This window comes from Mesoplodon bidens (assembly GCF_964165515.1).
Source record: "Mesoplodon bidens genome assembly, chromosome: 4".
NCBI classification, from domain to species: domain Eukaryota; kingdom Metazoa; phylum Chordata; class Mammalia; order Artiodactyla; family Ziphiidae; genus Mesoplodon; species Mesoplodon bidens.
The window spans coordinates 149,071,729-149,092,723 of NC_138160.1; the positions used below are offsets into that span (position 1 = coordinate 149,071,729).

At 56.1% G+C, this 20,995-nt stretch overlaps 1 protein-coding gene across 5 annotated transcripts; it reads left to right on the top strand.

Annotated features, from left to right (window-relative positions):
- The first annotated feature begins 2,467 nt into the window (after positions 1 to 2,467).
- On the top strand, positions 2,468 to 16,385 carry DAPK3 (death associated protein kinase 3). Of its 5 annotated transcripts, none has more exons than XM_081233338.1 (9): positions 2,468 to 2,572; positions 3,574 to 3,731; positions 10,493 to 10,853; positions 11,139 to 11,268; positions 11,516 to 11,564; positions 12,637 to 12,663; positions 13,776 to 13,928; positions 14,650 to 14,695; positions 15,148 to 16,385. In XM_081233338.1, the coding sequence occupies exons 2-9, from the start codon at positions 3,670 to 3,672 to the stop codon at positions 15,682 to 15,684; spliced, it is 1,365 nt and encodes a 454-aa protein (XP_081089464.1). In that variant the 5' UTR covers positions 2,468 to 2,572; positions 3,574 to 3,669; the 3' UTR covers positions 15,685 to 16,385. The 5 variants fall into 5 exon arrangements, with proteins under 5 accessions (XP_081089464.1, XP_081089468.1, XP_081089465.1 ...); XM_081233342.1 differs by having other exon boundaries at positions 2,488 to 2,588; XM_081233339.1 differs by lacking the exon at positions 2,468 to 2,572 and adding an exon at positions 2,723 to 2,855.
- The last annotated feature ends 4,610 nt before the right edge of the window (positions 16,386 to 20,995 follow it).

Genomic DNA, 20,995 nt, shown 5'->3' on the forward strand with positions numbered 1-20,995 from the left:
GAACTGTCCTACATCCGTGCTGTCTGCAGGGACAGCCACTGGCCTCCGTGTCTACTGAGCGTTTGAGATGGGGGCAGTGCAGCCCAGGACCGTTAACTTCCAGCTGTAAACATTTCCATAGTCTGATGGCGCTGGTGCTGTCATAGCAGTCAGTGCAGGCTGGGAAAATTGCCCATGTACTCCGCTTTGTCCCATCAAAACTTCCCTGTGGTTACTGCAGTGCTGACTAGCACCCTGGGGGCTGATTTGTGCCTGGGTTGTGGGAGGAGCCTCAGTCCAACTTTCATGCTAGGAGCAGCTCTTTGAACAAACAGCAAGGATTCCTTTGTAGGATTCTCTGGATTTGTCCATTCAAACTTTACCCAAGATTTGTAACGTTATGCGTGGGTTATCACTCTACATGCCTGTCCTCAGGAAGGCGGATGGGGACAATGAGGTGCCGGTGTGGGGTTCCAGGCCAGGAGGGTGGCCATTGTGCTCCCAGGCTGCCCTAGACCTATACCTCCACTAATGCGTGTCTTGTTAAGGTATGGAAAGGGGAGGAAAAGAGTTGTAGAAACCTGATGAATGTTGCCTAGAGCCAGATGACCAAGGTCAACATCAGTGATAAGTCAGGATGATAGTATGGACCTTTGATAAGGAGTGATGAAAATGGCACTGTATGGTCTTCCTCCCTAAAACCCGTCACCCCTCTTTAACCATGAGAAAGATAAATCCCAATTGAGGGAGTAGACCAATCTTCAAAACTGTCATCAAAAACTGGAAAGTGTGAGAAGCTCAAAGCGCAGAGCAACCTAAGGAGATATAACTAAATGTGACGTGGGATCCTCGAACAGGAAAAGGACATTAGGGAAAAACAAGGAGCTCTGAATAAAGTACGGACTGGTTAATAACGTATCACTCTTGGTTCTTTAATGGTGACAAATACAAGGTGTAATAGGGGAAACAATATGGGAGAAAGTGCTGCTTTAGCTGTGAACTGAAGTGTGCTTAGGAGTTAAAAGTGGAGGAAGGGGCCTCCCTGGTGGCGCAGTGGTTGAGAGTCCGCCTGCCGATGCAGGGGATACGGGTTCATGCCCCGGTCTGGGAGGATCCCATATGCCGCGGAGCGGCTGGGCCCGTGAGCCATGGCCGCTGGGCCTGCGTGTCCGGAGCCTGTGCTCTGCAACGGGAGAGGCCACAACATTGAGAGGCCCGCATACCGCAAAAAAAAAAAAAAAGTGGAGGAAGGCAGTCCCCAGGCAGGAGGAAGAAAGAGCTGGTGCCATCTCAATGAGATGCTTGAGGCGGGAAGGCAAATGGTGTTGGAGTGTAAAAGGGGGCGGGGGCGGGGGCGGGGGGGGATTGCACAAGGTTAGGGTAGCCAGCAAGGACCAAAAGACACAGGTCTGTGTCAGATGGTATCTGAGCTAGGTCAGCGTGGGCTTTGGGTTTGGGCCTCTCTCGGGATGAATCTCAGTTACGCCATTGCCAGCTGTGTGACTCCGAGTGGGTTACCTAACCTCTCTGGGGTCTTGCTTCCCCAACTATAGAATGGATAAAATATTAATGTATTTTACCTCCTCGGGTTGTTGATTGGTACGCACTAAGATCAATGCTAGCTGTTACGTATCTTGAGCTTAAAAGGAGTCACAAAACAATCCTCAAGGGGCTTCCCTGGTTGGCGCAGTGGTTAAGAATCCGCCTGCCAATGCACAGGACACGGGTTCGAGCCGTGGTCTGGGAAGATCCCACATGCCGCGGAGCAACTAAGCCCTTGCGCCACAACTACTGAGCCTGCGTGCCACAACTACTGAAGCCCACGCGCTTAGAGCCCATGCTCCACAACAAGAGAAGCCACCGCAATGGGAAGCCCGCGCACCGCAACGAAGAGTAGCCCCTGCTCGCCACAACTAGAGAAAGTCCGCACTTAGCAACGAAGGCCCAACACAGCCAAAAATAAATACATAAATTAAAAAAAAAATCCACAAGCATTAATGGCAACACCAGACCAATCTCCTAATTTGCATCTTTATGTAATTGGGATATGGTTAGCATTTTACAGAGAAGTAAACTGCTACTCAGGGACTAAAGCAGCCCAAGGGTTCACCTCAGGGGCTGTCATGCCGGAGCTGGGCCTTGGATTCGCGTTATCTCATGCCCAAGGTAGGCAGGAATAGGGATGCAGGATTTCAGCATCCCGCCTCCAAGCTTCAGGACCCCGGTCAGAGGAGAACGGGCGGGGCGGTCCAGGGGCCGGACGTCGGAAGGCCGACTTCCGTAAGCTTGACCGGCGTTCTTTACAGCCAATCACGTGCGGGAAGCCTAGCCTGTGCCAAAGGCGAGGCAGCATTCTGATGAGGAGGGCGGGACGCGCGAGGGCCTGGGCCTGGAAGGCGGCGGTGGGCGGGCTTCACGAGCGGCGGGCGCACTGACCAATGGGTGGTGGGTTCCACCTCTTGGGGGCGGGCCCTGGAGGGCGCGGTGACGTCGCACGGGTCGGCGCGTCGAGGCCGCCAAGGCTGCGGGGCCTGAGGACGCGGCGACGGGCATCGCGGCTGAGGGGCTGGTTCGCGGCGCGGGGCCGAGGAGGGTGCGGAGCGGGCTCGGTCCGAGACTGGCGGGTTGGGGGGCCCTTGGGGGATTTAGCGGGGGGGACGTTTGGGGACCTGTGGGATGACTGGGCGGGAGAAGAAGCTGGGCCGGGGCCTGTGAGGGGCGTGGCGGTCTCTGGGACGCTGGAGCAGGGACGTCAGGGGCTGGGGAGATCTTGGAGGCGTCTCTGAAGGATGCCGTCGGGGTCTGCCTTGGAGCTTGGGAGAAGGTCGGGGGAGAAGGACGATGGAGGAGACTCTCAGCTGTGGCCCTTTGAGGAGGCCAGTTGGGAGTGTGGAGACCGGGGTGGGGGCCTTTGAAACCTGGAGGGGTGCCTTCAGGGACGGGGGGAGGAATAAGTTAGCTTTGCTAGGACCGTGGAGGTCAGGGGAAGCAAGAGCGGGTCGGGGCCTTTGGAGGAGCTTGGAAGCCGTTGTCCAGTTCCTGGGAAATTCAGAATTGGGGGGAGCAAGAGATGGGGTGAGCACAGCGCTGCAGAGGGTCTTAAGAGACCAGCCGAGGGGGAGGGGTTAGTGGGTAAGGGAAAGAGGGGTTGAAGCCGCTGATGGGTAGGGAGATGGAAGCGTGTTGGAGGTCTGGCAGGGAATCAGGGAGCCCCAGGGTTTGGGGGTGTGAAGAGTGTCGGGAACTTGCAGGAGTGTGTGGGGCTCTGGACAAGCAGGTTGGGAGAAGCCTAGGAGGGAGAGGCAGAAGAAGACTGGGGTGCTGTGTGCGGAAGCAGAGGTCTGTGGCTGGTGGGAGCTATGGGGGTGGAGGTGGCACAGCGGGGCTAACACTGACCTCGGGGGCGGTGTAGTATCTAAATGAGCCGACACATGGAAGTGCCTCGCCCACCAAGTGCAAGTGCTTTCTACAGGGACCGTGGAATTTCAGCATGGTGTGATGTGAAACCTCTTTTGGGGGAGCAGGTCACTCCATTGACCTAGAAGTAATGGCTGGCATCTCACTCCTTTCTTATTTCCCTGTCTCCTCCTCCAGGGTCACGGCTAGAGGACTCCCTGAGGTTCTGTCCCCCGGGCCACTGTGACTGGGTTTGCACTGGAGTGGAAGGCGCTGGAAGGCAGACCGGCCGCTATGTCCACATTCAGGCAGGAAGATGTGGAAGACCACTATGAGATGGGGGAGGAGCTGGGCAGGTGAGCTCTCCCCTCTGATGGGGCTCCGATGAGGGGAGAGACTCGCTGTGGGGTTTTCTGGGTGTATCTCCTGTCCTTTATCCTACTCTCCAAGCAGGGATGAGTCGGTATCATGTGCTGTGGAACGAGTTTGGGTTTTGGAGTCAGCCAGTCTGGGCCTGGAATTCTTGCTCTGACATCCTCTGTGCATTTCCTTTGGGGAGAAACATAACTGAGCACAAATGACACCTAATACGGTGCTTGGCATTGGCGTGAGAGCAGTAGATGTTGGGAGGTTTTGTTGGTGAGAGGGTCTGTCCCTCTCGTTAATCCTCTCTTGTGGGAGGGCAGTTGAGTCTCCCCGGCTCTCGTACCTTTCCAGGGAAGGCCTCCCAGGGAAGGCGTCCCGGCTGGGCCCACACCCTTGCCAATGGTTGGCATTCTTGTGGGAAAGAGCGGAGGTTTCCCGATCCAGCCAGCAGCTGATTTCCTGCTGGGCTGTGCCTTGGACCGTCCCCTGGGAGCGCCTCCTTCCCCCCCCAGACCTGCCAGGCACCATCCTCCACCCCCCCACACAGAGCCTCAGACCTTATTTGGTGAGTTTGTTGCTGGCCAGCCCCATGATGTCACCAGAATGGAATGTAAATAACTGAGCCATAACTGAGCTGTTCATCAGGCCTTTGCTGAGAGAGTGTATGGGGCTCATTTGGGATTCTGAAGTCCCTCCTTTAGGAATTTCCTCCGGTAGAGTGGTAGAGAATGCAGACCGTCTCCCCACCCCCAAAGAAGTCTCAGACTCTGTTGTTGAAAATGTATTAGGACCTGCTGCTGAGAGTAGTTTGGCAAAAGTCAGCAAAAATACCATGTACGTTCCCTTTAACCCACTGATTCTGCTGCTAGGAGTTAATTCCGTGGGAGTAGTATGTACATGGACCTAAGGATCTAGGGACAGGGAGAGTTGCTATAAGGACTTTCTGTGAGCAAAAGATGGGAAGCCTCTTCAGTGCCCGTCACAGCACCATAGCCTCGTCGATGGAATATTACATAGCCATTAAAAAGAGCCTGAAAAGAAACAAAATTGAGTTATCTGTAGTGAGGTGGATGGACCTAGAGTCTGTCATAGAGTGAAGTAAGTCAGAAAGAGAAAAACAAATGCTGTATGCTAACACAGATATATGGAATCTAAAAAAAAAAAAAAGGTTCTGAAGAACCTAGGGGCAGGACAGGAATAAAGACGCAGACATAGAGAATGGACTTGAGGACATGGGGAGAGGGAAGGGTAGGCTGGGACGAAGTGAGAGAGTAGCATGGACTTATATATACTACCAAATGTAAAACAGATAGCTAGTGGGAAGCATCAGCTCTCGTGACCACCTAGAACAGTGGGATAGGGAGGGTGGGAGGGAGACGCAAGAGGGAGGGAATATGGGGATATATGTATATGTATAGCTGATTCACTTTATTATACAGTAGAAACTTAACACACCATTGTAAAGCAGTTGTACTCCAATGAAAATGTTAAATAAAAGCCCAGCAACTTGTATAAGGCAAGCCTTGTAGGGAGTTTATTGAAATTTTCTAGTAGCTGTGTCAATTTTAATAGTTTTTTTTATAATTAACCTTTTAAATTAATTAATTTTTTTAAATTTATTTATTTGGCTGGGCTGGGTCTTGGTTGCGGCACCTGGGATCTTTGTTGCCACATGCGTGGTCTTTAGCTGTGGCATGTGGGGTCTTTAGTTGTGGCTTGTGGACTTCTTAGTTGTGGCATGCATGAGGGATCTAGTTCCCTGACTGGAGATTGAACCCAGGCTCCCTGCATTGGGAGCGTGGAGTCTTAGCCACTGGACTGCCAGGGAAGTCCCAATTTTAATGATTTTAATAATGTATTTTACTTAACCCAGTATGTCAAACTGTTATCATTTTGCTTGTGATCATTATAGAAATTACTAATGAAATAGTTTACTGCCTTTTATTGATGTGCACCTTTGAAATCTGGTGTGTCTTGTACACTCACAGCACATGTCAATTCGAATGGGCTGGACAGCTTCCATGTGGCCAGTAGCTGCCATCTTGGACAGCACTGCCCTATGTAATGATCCGGGACATCCTTGGAGACACATGAGGTGAAGGATTAGTGCCACAGAACACTGCATACTGTGCTGCAATTTGTGTAAATTACAGATGTTGTTTGGACATCTGAGTCCTGGGCTGTTTTTTTGTTACATTTCCATTCATCTGTGAAAGGCCATACCAGGCAGGTACTGTTATTATCCTCATTTTATAGATAAAGAAACTGAGGCTGAGAGCAGGGAAGCGGCTTGCCCAAAGCTATACAGACTAAAAATGGCCAGGCAGGATTTAGACCTTGAGGTCATGCCCTGCCGGCTGCAAAGCCCAGGCGTGCTGGAGCCAGTGCTGGAACCAGAGGTGGGCGTCCAGCTTCTTCTGCCTGTCTCAAGCAAAGCACGGTCGTGTTTCCTTGTCCCAAGAGTCACGGGCTGAATGAACTGGGAGTGAGTTTCTTTGTGCGCCTGTGCGGATGTGTATGGAGGGTTCTTTCCTCCTAATTCAAGTCACCTGGATAGCCTTGGGAAATAAATGAATCTGTGGTTGGTCATTGTAGACCTCTAGCCTGGCTTCCACGTCATGGAGAGCTGTGTGTGTCTGTATTCGTCAGCTCGGGCTGCTGTAGTAAAGTGCCTCAGACTGGAGGGCATGAACAGTGGAGGTTGATTCTCTCACGGTGCTGAAGGCTGGACGTCCAAGGTCGAGGTGTCAGCAGGCTTGATTCCCTCTGAGGCCTCTCTCCTTGGTGTGTAGACGGCTGCCTTCTCCCCATATCCTCACATTTTCTCCCTCTGTGCATGTCTGTGTCCTAATCTCCTGTCCTTATTATAATCTTATAAGGACACCATTCGTACTGGATTAGGACCCACGCCAGTGATCTCATTTGTACTTAATTACCTCACATTTTGAGGTTCTGGGGGTTAGGATTTTGGGGGACACAATTCAGCACCTAACAGTGTCTTTGTCCCTCTTCCCATGAACTCTTTCTTTGTTAGTTTTTTTGTTAGTTCAGCTTGGAATAAAGCTAGAGGGGAGAAAAATCCTTGTATTTGAGAATTAGGCCACACGTCCAGTGCTTAGCAGTGTTCCTGGCATGCGGTGAACACCCGGCCCTCGAAGTTATTACCGTCAGGCGTCATCGTGGGATGGAAGGTGGACCTGGAAGAACTTGCTTGGTTGATGTCGGCATAGGGGAGGGGGAAAGGCCTTTCAGGTGTGGGGAATGTTAGCTAAGATGTGGAGGTGGAGGTAGGAGCACAGCGTGGATTTCCATGCGGAGGGCGAGGCCTGATCAGGGACACTTGACATTTATCATCTGACCTGTGCTTTTGGCTTTTAGACTAGCGTATGAGTGTCCTGTTGCTGCTATAACAGATTACCAGAACTTAATGGCTTAGAAGAACACCCATTTATTATCATAAAGGTCTGGGAGTCAGGAGTCTAAAATGGATCTGCAGGGCTGGTTCCTTCCGGAGGCTCCAGGGGAGCATCGGTTCCCGCCTTTTCCAGCTTCTAGAGGCGCCGCATCCCTGGCTCACGGCCCCTCCTGCATCCTCACAGCCAGCAGCGCAGCATCTCCCGTCTCGCTCTGCCTCTGACCCTCCCACCTCCCTCTTACAAGGACCCTGTGATGACACTGGGACCCCCAGGGAATCCAGGGTCATCCCCATCTCAGGGGCCTTAACTTAATTCTGTCTGCAAAGGCCCTCTGCCCCATGAGATGACGTGTCCACAGGTTCTGGGGATTCGGATATGGACCCTTATTTAGCCTACCTTGGTTGGTAATAATTTGCACTCCCCACCTTGATCCTCACCTGCCTGAGTGTGCTCGGAGCGTATCTGCAGTGGCCTGCCGTGGGCGCCTTTGTGTCTCGATGCTCACGAGGGCAGCGCTTCAGGTGTTTGCTGGCTGCAGGTGGTCCTGGGCGTCCCAGTGAGGTCCACTTACTGGGACACACCCAGTTGGGTCCCTTGGCTTTTCTGAGGGCCCTGCTGGCTTGTCAGAGGCGCCCCTCACTCGTTTCTTGTTCTCTCTGGCCTGTCCTCCCTGTGCTATCACCAACTTAAGAGACCCCTCCTGTCCCCAAGGCCCATCTGCACAATTCGTTCCTCTGTGTGCTCGTCCCCCATTTCCACGAGATGTCACATAGTCACCTAGTCCCCCTTCCCTTGACCCCCAGTGGTGCCTGGTTGATGTTTCTTATCTGGAATGTGTGCCTTCTGTCTTAGAATTCATTTCTCTGCTCACGTGTGTGTTCATATATCCTCTGGAGGCTGGGGTGCATGACCCATGGCCTTTGGGCCACATCCGGCCCTCACCTAGTTCAGTATGGCCCGCCCACGAACGTAGGATGGTTTTTTCCTTGTTTAAAGGGTTAAAAAAACACACAAGAATTGTGACAGAGACCACATGGCCCGTAAAGCTTAAAATATTTACCCTCTGGCCTTTTTCACTCAACTCCTGAGTGAAAGCAAGTTAACGTAAGTTCCTAGATAGCAAAAGAATACGGACATTGGACAGCTCCCTGGAGTGCAGTAAAGAGAGTTTCTCTCTCTTTCTCTTCAGGTACCAGGGGTCTTGAGATACAAGTCACACACCATACAGTTTACTCATTTAAAGTGTACAATTTAATGATCTTTTGTACATTCACAGGGTCTTACAACCATCACCATTAAATACTTTCAGAACGTTTCCATCACTTCAAAAGGAAACCTCATCCCCTTGAGCAGGCACACCCCCATCCCCTCCCACAGCCCAACAACCAGGAATCCACCCTCTGTGGATGTGGATCTGCCTGTTCTGGACGTTTCCCATCAATGGAATCACACACTGGGTGTCCTTCTGTGTCTGGCTTCTCTCACTGAGCATCGTGTTCTCAGGGTCCATCCACGTTGTAGTGAGTGTCAGGGCTTCTCTCCTTTTGATGGCTGCGTGATGTGCCCGTGTGTGGAGGGACCCCATTTGGTGTATCCATCATCCATTGAGGGACATTTGGGTTATTTCCATCTTATGGCTACTGTGAATAATGGTGCTGTGCACATTTGTGTGCAAGTTTTTTTTTTTTTTTTTTTTTTTGCAGTACGCGGGCCTCTCACTGTTGTGGCCTCTCCCGTTGCAGAGCACAGGCTCCGGACGCGCAGGCTCAGTGGCCATGGCTCACGGGCCCAGCCGCTCCGCGGCATGTGGGATCCTCCCGGACCGGGGCACGAACCCGCGTCCCCTGCATCGGCAGGCGGACTCTCAACCACTGAGCCACCAGGGAAGCCCATGTGTGCAACTTTTCGTGGAGTGATATTCCTGGGTCCGATGGTAACTCCATGTTTCACCTTTTGAGGAACCGCCAGACTGTTTTCCATCGCGGCTGCCCCGTCTCACACTCCTACCAGCTGTGCACCTGGGTTCTGGTTTCTCCACATCCTCACTGTTCTCTCTTGTTGTGAAAATGTGTGTACTTCTTTCACTCTACCTATTGAATAAGAAGCTCTTTTTTTTTTTTTTTTTTTAAGGTGATAGACATCCTTTTATTTATTTATTTTTTGGCAGAGCCACACGGCCTGCAGACTCTTAGTTCCCCGACTAGGGATTGACCCCGTGCCCCCTGCACTGGGAGCATGGAGTCTTAAACACTTGCACTCCAGGGAAGTCCCTGAATAAGAAGCTCTTTTGAACTCAGTGGTTTTTTTATCTTTTCTTAGATTTTAAACAGTGATGAAATACGCTGTGAGAAGTTGATTCGTATAGAGTCATATCAAATAAAAAGTAAAAACACCTTTTCACTGCCCTCAGTCATGCTCCTCAGAGATGTCTCTTGCTCACAGCTTGGTGTGTGTCCTTCAGACTTCTTCTCCTGCATCTATACACATAAACATACCTGTATAGGTGGGTACAGCATGTACCTTTTTTACCCAGAAAAATCTCGTTCCTTGTGTTATCCTGCAGCTAGCTGTCTTCAGTGAGCTGGTCTTCACTGGTATCTGTCTTGTCTTTTCTTTTTTTAAAATTATTTTATTATTTTAACTATTTATCTTTGGCTGCGTTGGGTCTTCGTTGCTGCGTGCAGGCTTTCTCTAGTTGCAGCGAGCGGAGGCTACTCTTCGTTGCGGTGCGCGGGCTTCTCATTGCCATGGCTCATCTTGTTGCAGAGCATGGGCTCTAGGCATGCGGGCTTCAGTAGTTGTGGCACACGGGCTCAGTAGTTGTGGCTCGCGGGCTCTAGAGCGCAGGCTTAGTAGTTGTGGCGCAGGGGGTTAGTTGCTGTGTGGCATTTGGGATCTTCCTGGACCAGGGCTTGAACCCGTGCCCCCTGCATTGGCAGGTGGATTCTTAACCACTGCACCACCCGGGAAGCCCATGGGTGTCTTTCTGGTCAGCACATGGAGAGTCGTTCTTTTCCAAGACTGCGAAAATTCTGCCTGACTTACCATGATGGGAGTCCAGCTCCCTTTTGATAAATGTGGAGCCGTTTCTGTTCTTTCACTGCTGCAGAAACGCCAGGTAGCCACTGTATTATGCACCAATTTGCCCTCGCGTGGGAGCACCCCTGCCGGATGGGGTGCATTCTCCAGCTGGTGGGGTGTACCTCAGCATGGCGCCAGGAGCTGGGATGAGCTGTCCCAGGAGGTTGCGTCATCCGAGCGTGGCCCGGTCCCGAGAGTCCTGTGTCCCTCTCGGCGCCCACTCCCCACTCTCCCCTCCCCCTCTGTCCCCACAGCGGCCAGTTTGCGATTGTGCGGAAATGCCGGCAGAAGGGCACTGGGAAGGAGTACGCGGCCAAGTTCATCAAGAAGCGCCGCTTGTCGTCCAGCCGCCGGGGGGTCAGCCGGGAGGAGATTGAGCGGGAGGTGAACATCCTGCGGGAGATCCGGCACCCCAACATCATCACGCTGCACGACATCTTTGAGAACAAGACCGACGTGGTGCTCATCCTGGAGCTGGTCTCGGGCGGGGAGCTCTTTGATTTCCTGGCGGAGAAGGAGTCGCTGACAGAGGACGAGGCCACCCAGTTCCTCAAGCAGATCCTGGATGGCGTCCATTACCTGCACTCCAAGCGTATCGCCCACTTCGACCTCAAGGTAACCCCGCTGGGCCCTCAGGACAAAGCCGGGGACCAGCCTGACCGGGGAGGGTGAGGATGGGTGCCAAGAGGGTCCACCTCCCCTCGGCACAGGATGTCCTTGCCCGGGGCACTGCGGGGATGGACTGGCTCAGGCCTGGACCTGTGCAGGGGTCAGCCTGCACAAACCCTGCATGCTGGGATTGGGAGGTGCTCAGGGACAGCCTGGCGTTGTTCCCTGAGGTGCCGGGCTGGCAGCAGCACTGCCTCCCGCCCAGCGCCCTGCTTTCTCCCCGACCCCCAGCCAGAGAACATCATGCTCCTGGACAAAAATGTGCCCAACCCGCGGATCAAGCTCATCGACTTTGGCATCGCCCACAAAATTGAAGCAGGGAACGAGTTCAAGAACATCTTTGGCACCCCAGAGTTCGTGGGTAAGGCCTGGTGTGGGCCTTGGGGGGCACTGGAGGATTTCCAGCTGGCATGGGGTGAGGCAGGCCCATTGGCCTCAGGTTTCCCTTCCTGGCCCCGGCGCTGGACACGGGAGACTCAAGGCCTGGCGTTGGTGCTGTCACTGTCCCGGCCTTCCCTGCCAAGAGCCAGCCTTGCCTGAGTGGGCACTATCTGCTGGTTCCCCCTTAGCCACACCCGGCGCCTGACCCTGTCTCCCTGTCTCTGCAGCTCCCGAGATCGTCAACTACGAGCCCCTGGGTCTGGAGGCGGACATGTGGTGAGTGGGGGGGCGGCGGGCCCGGGGCTGCCCTCATCGCTTCTCCTCAGGGCATCCCCCATCTGTCCCCAGGAGCTTCCGGTCACAGCCGCAGTGGGGTGTAGCCTGTTCTCCTGGTCTTGGAGCTGTGGGGCAGGGGCAGGACAGACTGCTGCCTTAGAACAGGGTTGGCCGACGACCCAGGCCCATGAGCTCAGAATGGTTCTCACGTTTCTGGAAGGTTGTTAAAAACACATTGGGGGCCTCCCTGGTGGCGCAGTGGTAGAGAGTCCGCCTGCCAATGCAGGGGATACGGGTTCGTGCCGCGGTCTGGGAGGATCCCATATGCTGCGGAGCGGCTGGGCCCGTGAGCCATGGCCGCTGAGCCTGCGCGTCCGGAGCCTGTGCTCCACAATGGGAGAGGCCACAACAGTGAGAGGCCCGCGTACCCCTCAAAAAAATAATAATAAAAATTAAAAAAAAAACAAAAACACATTGGGCTTCCCTGGTGGCGCAGTGGTTGGGAGTCCGCCTGCCGATGCAGGGGACACGGGTTCGTGCCCCGGTCCAGGAAGATCCCACATGCCGCGGAGCGGCTGGGCCCGTGAGCCATGGCCGCTGAGCCTGCGTGTCCGGAGCCTGTGCTCCACAACGGGAGAGGCCACAACAGTGAGAGGCCCGCGTACCGCAAAAACAAACAAACAAAAAAAAACACATGAACGTGTGGCAGAGACCATCTGTGGCCCCCAAAGCCCTGCTCAGCGTCTCGCCCTTTAGAGAAGGAGTTTGCCAGCCCTGCCCTCGGCCACAGCAGCGCCATCGAGGGCCCCATGTCTGCATGTCTGTGGTGCCTTTGGGCTCTGTCCACGCCGCCCTGACCCCGGCCAGTTTGAGCCTGGACAGGCAGGTGTGGCCAGAGGCGCTTCCGTGTCCAGTCCTGAGGCCCTCCGAGCAGAGCGAGGGCCTTGCTGGGGGCTGTGCAGCCCCTGGAGGGACCGGGCTCTGGGCCCCCCAGCCCCCTTGGGGCTCTGGGGTTGGGGTGCTGTGCCCCTGGCTGAGCTGACCCCCATCTTTTCTGTGTGTTCTCTTCCAGGAGCATTGGCGTCATCACCTACATCCTGTGAGTACCTGCTCGGCGCTTCCTGCCCCCTCCTGGGGCCCTGCTGGGTCAAGAGGAGGGTAGGGAGGCTTCTGTGCGGGGACAGCGAGTGGAAGGCAGCACCCTCAGTTCTCTGACGTGTCACGGCGTTCGGGAACTCTGGATGGATGGACGAATGCATGAGTGAATGAATGAATTTGTGCAGGAGAGAGAGGTGTGTTCAGGAGAGTTCAGAAGGCAGGGCCTCATCGTGTGAAACAACCGTGCAAGGCCCTGGGCTGAGACAGCATGTCCCCCTCATCCTCTGGCTGGCAGCTCCTAGGCGTGGTGGACTCAGTCACGGGCCCGTTGGAGAGTAACTCAGCCTCCAGCCCCTCCCCTTCCTGGAGGTCAGGGGTGAGGATGAAAGTTCCATCACTGTAACCCCACTTGCTGGTTCCCCCGCCACCGGCCCCCTCCTTAGGGCCTTTCCAAAGTCACCTCAGTGGCATCAACTCAGGTGTGGTTGGAGGGGGTTTGTTGTGAGCAACAAAAACACTCCTTTCATCTCGAACCCCGAGCTGTTTTAGGAAAGGGAACAAAGACCAAATATTATAACAGAAGATGCTCCCACCTTGGGTTTTAGGAAATGACAAGGGTTTTCGGATCTGTGTGCCTGAGGATTGGAGTGAAGACCACATATACATTTGTCACCCTAAGTCACAGCATCACGTACCCATAACCCCACAGAGTGGTGCTGTGGCCTCAGTGCAGCATGTCTGGAAGACACACGACGTCTACGGTGTCGGCCAGGACTCCCCGCCACCTCCCCCCAAAGTTAGCCGTTTTCCCTCTAACTACTACACGCTTCAGGGAAGTGCTTCGAGGCTGTGTCTCTAAGTAGCTACTTTGAGATTCTGCAGAGATTTTGCCCACTCATTTCAGCACCCCTCACTGGCTGGGCAGTGGATTTTCACTGCCTCTGGTTGGAGGCTGGGCACAGTTGTTGGTGGCCCGGGGCCTGGCATCGCCCTTCCTCCACGTCTGCCCCCTTCATGGGCATGGTGAAGTCGGGTGGTGGCCTGGGCAGCGGCCTGGTTGTGGGGTGACCGCAGGGCTGTCCGGCCCCACTGAGCCTGGTGTCTGCCTTCCAGTTTGAGTGGCGCATCACCATTCCTGGGAGAGACCAAGCAGGAGACCCTGACCAACATCTCGGCCGTGAACTACGACTTTGACGAGGAGTACTTCAGCAACACCAGCGAGCTGGCCAAGGACTTCATCCGCCGACTGCTCGTCAAAGACCCCAAGTAGGAGCACTGGGCTGGGCAGGGAGGCCCTGGCGAGGCCCCCGGGATGGGAGCTCTGGCCGAGGACAAGTAACACATCCGTCCGAGCCGCCACCTTCCTGTTACTGGGAATCGGGCATGGCTTCTGCTTTGGGCTGGAGATAGCACAGAGGAGTTAGGTTGGCCCTCTTAAGAAGCTGTCTCTTAAGCTTTTAACTTGTGGCCAACGTTTAAGATAGGAGGTTTCCTATAAGATTCCAGATTACTATTTGTCTTTTTTCCTAGAAAAAAATCTAACTGTGCTGGCAGCACGGAGCCTTCATTCACACAGAGGTGCTCCCGTGGGCCAGAGTCCTCCCCAGCCTCCTCCTCTAGGCGCCTGAGCTGTGAGACCCCAGCGTTAGGTGTCAACACTGTGAACGAAACCCCTCAGAAAACATGGAGACCCTGGAGTCCACACCCCCAGGCCCCTTGATGGGCTCCTGGTGGTTGGCCAAGCAGAGGGGAAGCTCTTCATGGGGCCTGTATTTTCACGGTCATCTCAGGGACTTGCTGCTGGGCTGGAGGGTGACTTTAGGGACTTGGGGGGGCCCCCAGGGGCGGGTGCCTGAGTCAACCACAGGTGGGGCTGAGAGCCAGAGCTGCAGCAGGGAGAGTATGGCTCACCCCTTCCTGCTCTGTGCGTCGGGGAGGATGGTAAAGTGGCCCACGTGCAACTAACTAGGGTTGGGGGCTCTTCCAGGAGGAGAATGACCATCGCCCAGAGCCTGGAGCATTCCTGGATCAAGGTGAGGCAGTGGGGCCGCCCCCACGTAGGCATTGCAGGTGTGAGCAGCCCCTGGGGAGCAGGCCCGGACGGCATGGGGCGCGGGGTGTGCGTGGACGTGGTGTCGGAGCCATCTCACGGAGACGCCGGCTGGAGTCCACAGCCCCTCTGCACGTAGTAGAGCTCCCTCCCCAGAACTTCCCAGAAAGGGGTCACCTCCAGGCCCGCGTTAGGGTTGGCAACCTCTGTAAAGAGCCAGAGAGTAAATGCTTTTGGCTCTGTGGTTTGTGGCACGGCCACGTAGTCTGCCATCCATTCTCGGCCCGGCTGTCAGAGCGTGGAAGCGCCAGGAGCACGTGTACGTGAATGGGCAGGGCTGCGTGCCGATGAAAAGCAAGCGGAGGGCCAGGTGTGGGCCAGGGGGGTCTCCCCCTGCCGGCCCCCAGTCCAAGGCGCCCTCCCCTCCCGCTGCAGGCGATCCGGCGGCGGAACGTGCGGCGGGAGGACAGTGGCCGCAAGCCAGAGCGGCGGCGCCTGAAGACGGCCCGCCTCAAGGAGTACACCATCAAGTCGCACTCGAGCATGCCCCCCAACAACACCTACGTCAACTTCGAGCGCTTCTCCAAGGTGCTGGAGGAGGTGGCGGTGGCCGAGGAGGGCCTGCGTGGGCTCGAGCACAGCCGGCGCCTGTTCCATGAGGACATCGAGGCGCTGACGGCAATTTACGAGGAGAAGGAGGCCTGGTACCGTGAGGAGAACGAGAGCATCGGCCAGGACCTGCGGCGGCTGCGCCAGGAGCTGCACAAGACCGAGGCGCTCCAGCGGCAGGCCCAGGAGGAGGCCAAGGGCGCCCTGCTGGGGGCCAGCGGGCTCAGGCGCCGCTTCAGCCGCCTCGAGAACCGCTACGAGGCGCTGGCCAAGCAGGTGGCCTCCGAGATGCTGTTTGTGCAGGATCTGGTGCGCGCCATGGAGCAGGAGAAGCTGCAGGGGGGAGAGTGCAGCCTCCGCTAGGGCCGCTCGGGGCACGGTGTCCTGCACCCCGGGGGGAGCCCCCGTCACCCTGATGTGGCCCTGGATGCGCTCCATGGGGCCCAGGAGTCCACAGCTGGGGGGGGCTTTGTCCCGGCCCTGCGCCGGGAGGATGTGGCTGACGTGGGCCTTCTCTGTGCAACCCGAGTCGTCCCCCGCCCCAGGCCCCAGCTCAGCCCCTCCCTCCTGCAACTCGACTCTGGGGGCTTCCGGGGCAGCATCACCACAGGAACTCTGCAAGGGGTTGGCGCCACCAAGGCAGCTCTGGCCGTGGTGGACACAGATGCCTCACACGTGGCAGCCTCCATGTGCAGGGCTGGGTCAGCGGCTGCAGGCCCTCCATGTGGTATGAGTGCATGGAGCCTTGGTGTGGGGATGGGGGTGTCTGAGTGCCCCGGGCTTGCCCCAGGACTCAGAATTGGAGGGGCCTCTGCTCGACACTCCGGCTCCTCCTGTTCTGGAGATGGATGGCTGCTCCTCCAGGGTCCGTGGTGGAGGTAGCCTCTGAGCCCAGCTCTTCAGATCCACCAGCCCCTCGCAGGGCCCCCAGCCTGGGGCTGGGCACCAGGGCCAGAGCTGAGGAGATGATGCAGCCCTCGAGGAGATGTGGGTCTAGGGATTGTATTGGGGGCAGTGTGTGGCAGGGCACAGTGCCTGGATGCAGTAAAGGAAACATCTGCAAAGCTGAGTCTCCACTCCCTCCCTGAGTCAGGCCCGCTGGGGGCCGGGAACGGGGGAAGAGCTGTGGCCGCCTGGAGCCTCCCGCAGCGGGCAGGCTGTGGAACCATCCCCTCCTCTCCAGCTCCCTGTCAATGCACAGCGCTGACTCTTCGGCGGGGGTCCCACCCACTGCCCTGCCCCGTCTCACTCCCTCCCCCAGTGCTGCCTTCAGGACAGTACCTCTCAGGTGGGCCCCATGGAGTAGCTGCTGGAGGCCTGTGTTCCCAGTGTCCCCTCTCTGGAGAGCCCCAGGGCTCCTTACAGACGCCCCACCCCGTGCTATGTGCCGCCCATTTGACTGCCTCTGCTGGCCGGGTGTTTCTAGGGACCCCCTGTCCGGGGGAGGTGGAGCCTTGGCGAGTGCTGGCCTGGACCACAGGGTTAAGAGGGTTTCAGTGGGCAGTGCCGCTGTGCGCCACTAGGTGCTGCCCTGGAGTGGGTTCTTGCGCCCCAGAGAGTGCCCTGGGAGCCAGGCTTCAGTGGAACGTGGGTCCCTGGCTGGTGGCCACTCTGAGCTCGGAGTTCTCTGCTGCTGGTTGTGTTAATCGAGGGACCCCTGTGCAGCCCCCCTTGGCCCGAGAGGAGTCCTCGGGACAAAGGCCAGCCCGGGCCGAGTGCAAGGAGGAGCTGGGCAGGCGGGCGGGTACTCCACCTGTGGCCCTGGCTGGGGCTCAGGCCCAGGACCCTGCGGGACTGAGGAGGCCTTGGGACCTGGATGTGGGGTTGGCGTGGGTGGGGGTGGGCCCGCTGTACGCCCCTCACGAGCTCCACTGCCTGACACACGCCTCTTAAGTGTATGTGTGTTGCTCGGAGGCGTGTGTGTCAGCCTAGAGGAAGTGAAGCGTGGCTTCCCTGGCGTCCTGCTCGTCTCTGCTTGGGCCCGGGCAGGGGCGGCCAGCCTTGGCAGTCATCTGGTGCCACGGCCTCTCCGCCCTGTTGTATCTCCCTCTCTCTGTCACTGCCTGCTCCCATAGCCCTGGGGGGCCTTGGAGGCTGCTCCGATCTTGGGGCTTAGGTGGACTGGACCTCCTGTCGTTGCCGTGAGGTGGAGGCGTCCAGGCAGCTAGAGTGGGTTTGGAGGCGTTTCCTGTCCCTTGGCTCCTGAGACGCTGCCGGGTCACACATGGGCTCCCCTGCGCTGTGCTGGGCCCTCACGAGGGAGACGTCCTTGCCGCTTCTGCTCCCACTCGCCTCGGCCTCTGGGTCTGGAACGTGGTTCCACAGAGGGCCCTTCTGACCTTCTTCCTCTTTCCCAGCGGCCTGCTCGGCCTTCTGTTGCCTTGTTCCATGCATCCCTCCCCGCCACCGGTTTTTTAAAACTAAGTTTACAAAAATTGAGATAAGGCTCACTGTACAATTCATCCCTTTTCATTTGTCTGTTTTTGATCAACAACTTCCACTTTTAAAATCTCAGTAAATTTCAGTTTGTTGAATGGTTGGACCCACTCAGGTTTCTCCAGTTGGTCTGTGATTCCTCCACAGCTGTCACCTGGTTATTAGGCCTTCAAGGCAGGGCTCTGAGCAGCAGATCCCCCGATGGTGCGTTGCAAAGTGCGGTCGGCCCGCGGCAGGAAAGGGGCACCCAGTGTGGATAGTTGTATAACATCAGTAGGCTGTGGTCTGGGTGCCTCGGACGGGAAGGGAGGAGCTTCCGTGCAGTGCTAGAGGGTCTCCAGACCCTGAGGGGTGAGCCGGAGGCTCCCTGAAAGCCTCAGGGGACCAGTGAATAGCATTCATCCAGCCGTCATTTCTCCAGTCATGCCACACTGTGGGCCCCACGTCAGGCCCTGGGAGATGCTGGTAGGAGGTGGACACAATGGTCTGTCTTGATAGGGGCAGGGCCTTCACCCATCCAGCCTTTCTGATGGAGACTTACGGGTAGAAACCACAATTCCCTTTGGACTCACACCTGCCCTTTCAGTATCCAAAGCACCTCTGTGCTGAGGGCAAATTCCCCAGCGTCTTCAGTGGGTAACGTGAGTAGGTGTCCTTGCTTTGCAGATTACCTCTGCCCCCTGACCCGGGTTATCTTGCTCAGCGCAGCCTCGGCATCCTCAATCTGTCAGTTAAGGGCACAGGGAACCACTTTGTGGTCATAAAGCACCTCCCAGTGTATCTGGCCCATGCAAGCACTTACAAATAGTGCTGTCCCTTTGTAGAGCCCCTGGGGCTGACGTGCTGTTATTAATCTTGTCTGTGGCAGGCAGGCCCCAGAGTGGCTCCCATGTAGCCCCGCCTCCTGCTCCCCACCCCCTGGAGAGCAGGCTGGCCTCGTGGCAGGTTCTGACCAACAGAACTCTGGGAAGGTGATGGAGTCACTTCCGTGGTTAGTCTATGCAGCCTATGATTTCCATCTTGCCAGCTGACTCCCTTGCTGGCTTTGATGCAGTGAGACATCATGTTGGACAGGCCCACGTGGCAAGGAACAGCCAGGAAGCAGCGAAGCCCACCGACCACGTGAGGGGTCCTAACAGTGGGCCCCTCCCTAGTCGAGCCTTTGGATAAAACCCAGCCTGGACTGACACCTGGATTGCAGCCTCCTGAAGGACCCTGAGCACAGGACCCAGGTAAGCCAATCAAGACTCCTGACCCACAACTGTGAGATGATAACGTGTATTGCTTTAAGGGACTAGGTTTGTGGTGCTTTGTTACACAGCAGTAATTGAGTCATGCTGATGAAGGTGTGCTGCATCCACTTACAGGTTCACCGAGCAATTCAACTCTCGCTTCCCCTCTTTTGGTACCCTGTCCCTCTGCCACGCCCTCAGCCCCTTTTCTTTCAGGGGTGTGATTGGGGGGGTGCATGTTAGCACCTTCTGCTCTGAGGAGAGTGGGCCTTCCAGCAGGTCTGCAGAGTGAGGGCTCCCCACATCTGTTTTTTTTTCTGTTAAAAATATTTATGTGGGGCTTCCCTGGTGGCGCAGTGGTTGAGAGTCCGCCTGCCGATGCAGGGGACACGGGTTCGTGCCCCGGTCTGGGAAGATCCCACATGCCGCGGAGTGGCTGGGCCAGTGAGCCATGGCCGCTGAGCCTGCGCGTCCAGAGCCTGTGCTCCGCAACGGGAGAGGCCACAACAGTGAGAGGCCCGCGTACCACACACACACACACACACACACACAAAAAAAAAAAAAAAAAAATATTTATGTGGTTGCACCAGGTCTTAGTTGCAGCACATGGGCTCAGTTGCAGCACACGGGCTCCTTAGTTGTGGCATGTGAACTCTTAGTTGCAGCATGCATGTGGGATCTAGTTCCCTGACCAGGGTTGAACCCGGGCCTCCTGGATTGGGAGGACGGAGTCCTATACACTGCACCACCAGGGAAGTCCCCCCTGCGTCTGGTTTTGCTCTTATGCAAAATGGAAATGTCTTCTTGCCTGCTTCTTGAGACGGGTGCGGGGGGAATGAACCGTGGGAGCCATGAACCCTGTCCCTCCAGCTGGCGAGAGTCAGGCTGGACCTGCCCTGAGGTTCGCTTAGGGTTTGGCTGCCATGTGCGTGAAGCTCATTGCAAGGAAGGTGTTGAAAGCCCGTGTTTATCTCAGAGCAAAGCTTGCGCAGAGGATGGCGAATGAGGGAGGCTGGGCTTCCACCGCCGGCTCCGCCCCAAAACTGTGGCGATCCCCCTCCCTGCCTGCCGCACAGTGGTGGTGCCCCCCCACCCCCAGACGCTATGAGGAGTAACCGGGAACCTGGAGAGCACTGTGGAAGCTGATCAGGTCAGAGGGATGAGACCTCAGACCAGCAGAGCTCGTGTCCCCGGGCAGGTCAAGCTCTCCAAGTGGACATCGTGACACCAGCTGCAGAGAGAGTCGGCAGCGGGCACAGGGGTCACGATCGTGCCTCTAGAGCCACTCGGCCCTACACCCCCGCCGCTGGGGAGGGGAGAGGGTCTGGGAGGGCTCAGATTTTGGGCGGTGGACAGAGTCCAAGCTTTATTAGATTGAAGTCACGAGGGTCAGAGAAGGTCAACATCATTATCGCTTAGGTTCCAGCTTGATCTGGTGGCTGAGTTCTTGAGGGGGCTTAAATTTGGCAAAACAGGGACTTCCCTGGCGGTCCAGTGGTTAGACTTCATGCTGTCAATGCAGGGGGCACGGCTTCCATCCCTGGTCAGGGAGCTGAGATCCCACATGCCTGCGGCTGGCAGTAAATAAATAAATTTGGCAGAACAGGTCAAGAAAGTGCTTCTGGTGAGTCTTTACAACTGATTTATTATCTTTGCTATTGTTACTTCTCTTGTCTGATAACAGTCTTTTATCCCTGCATTCTTTTGTTTCCTTAAGCTCATTAATTATTGAGACCTGTTCAAGGACAAACACTGTGGCCAGGCTTAGGTCCCAGAATGGCTTAGGCCAAAAAATGGCTTCTCTGATGGCAAGAAAGCCGCGTCTGATTCTGTTTCTCTGGGACCCCTACCGTATCTGCTTACATCAGCTCCCTCAGGCCAGGGTGCGTCACTGGTGAGGCAGCCTGAGGCTGTGGCAAAATGCCCTCCCAGGCTGGGCAGGAACAGACCTGCTGGTCATGGTTGGGCTGCTGAGCCAGAGGCTCTTGGGTCAGTGACTTGTATTT

What these genes read in the sequence shown, in the direction of transcription:
- DAPK3 (XM_081233338.1), top strand. Translation starts at nt 3,670, where the DNA reads ATGTCCACATTCAGGCAGGAAGATGTGGAAGACCACTATGAGATGGGG. An exon ending in CTGCTCGTCAAAGACCCCAA is followed by an intron (nt 13,929 to 14,649) that starts GTAGGAGCACTG and finishes GGGCTCTTCCAG; the next exon opens with GAGGAGAATGACCATCGCCC. An exon ending in TGGAGCATTCCTGGATCAAG is followed by an intron (nt 14,696 to 15,147) that starts GTGAGGCAGTGG and finishes CTCCCGCTGCAG; the next exon opens with GCGATCCGGCGGCGGAACGT.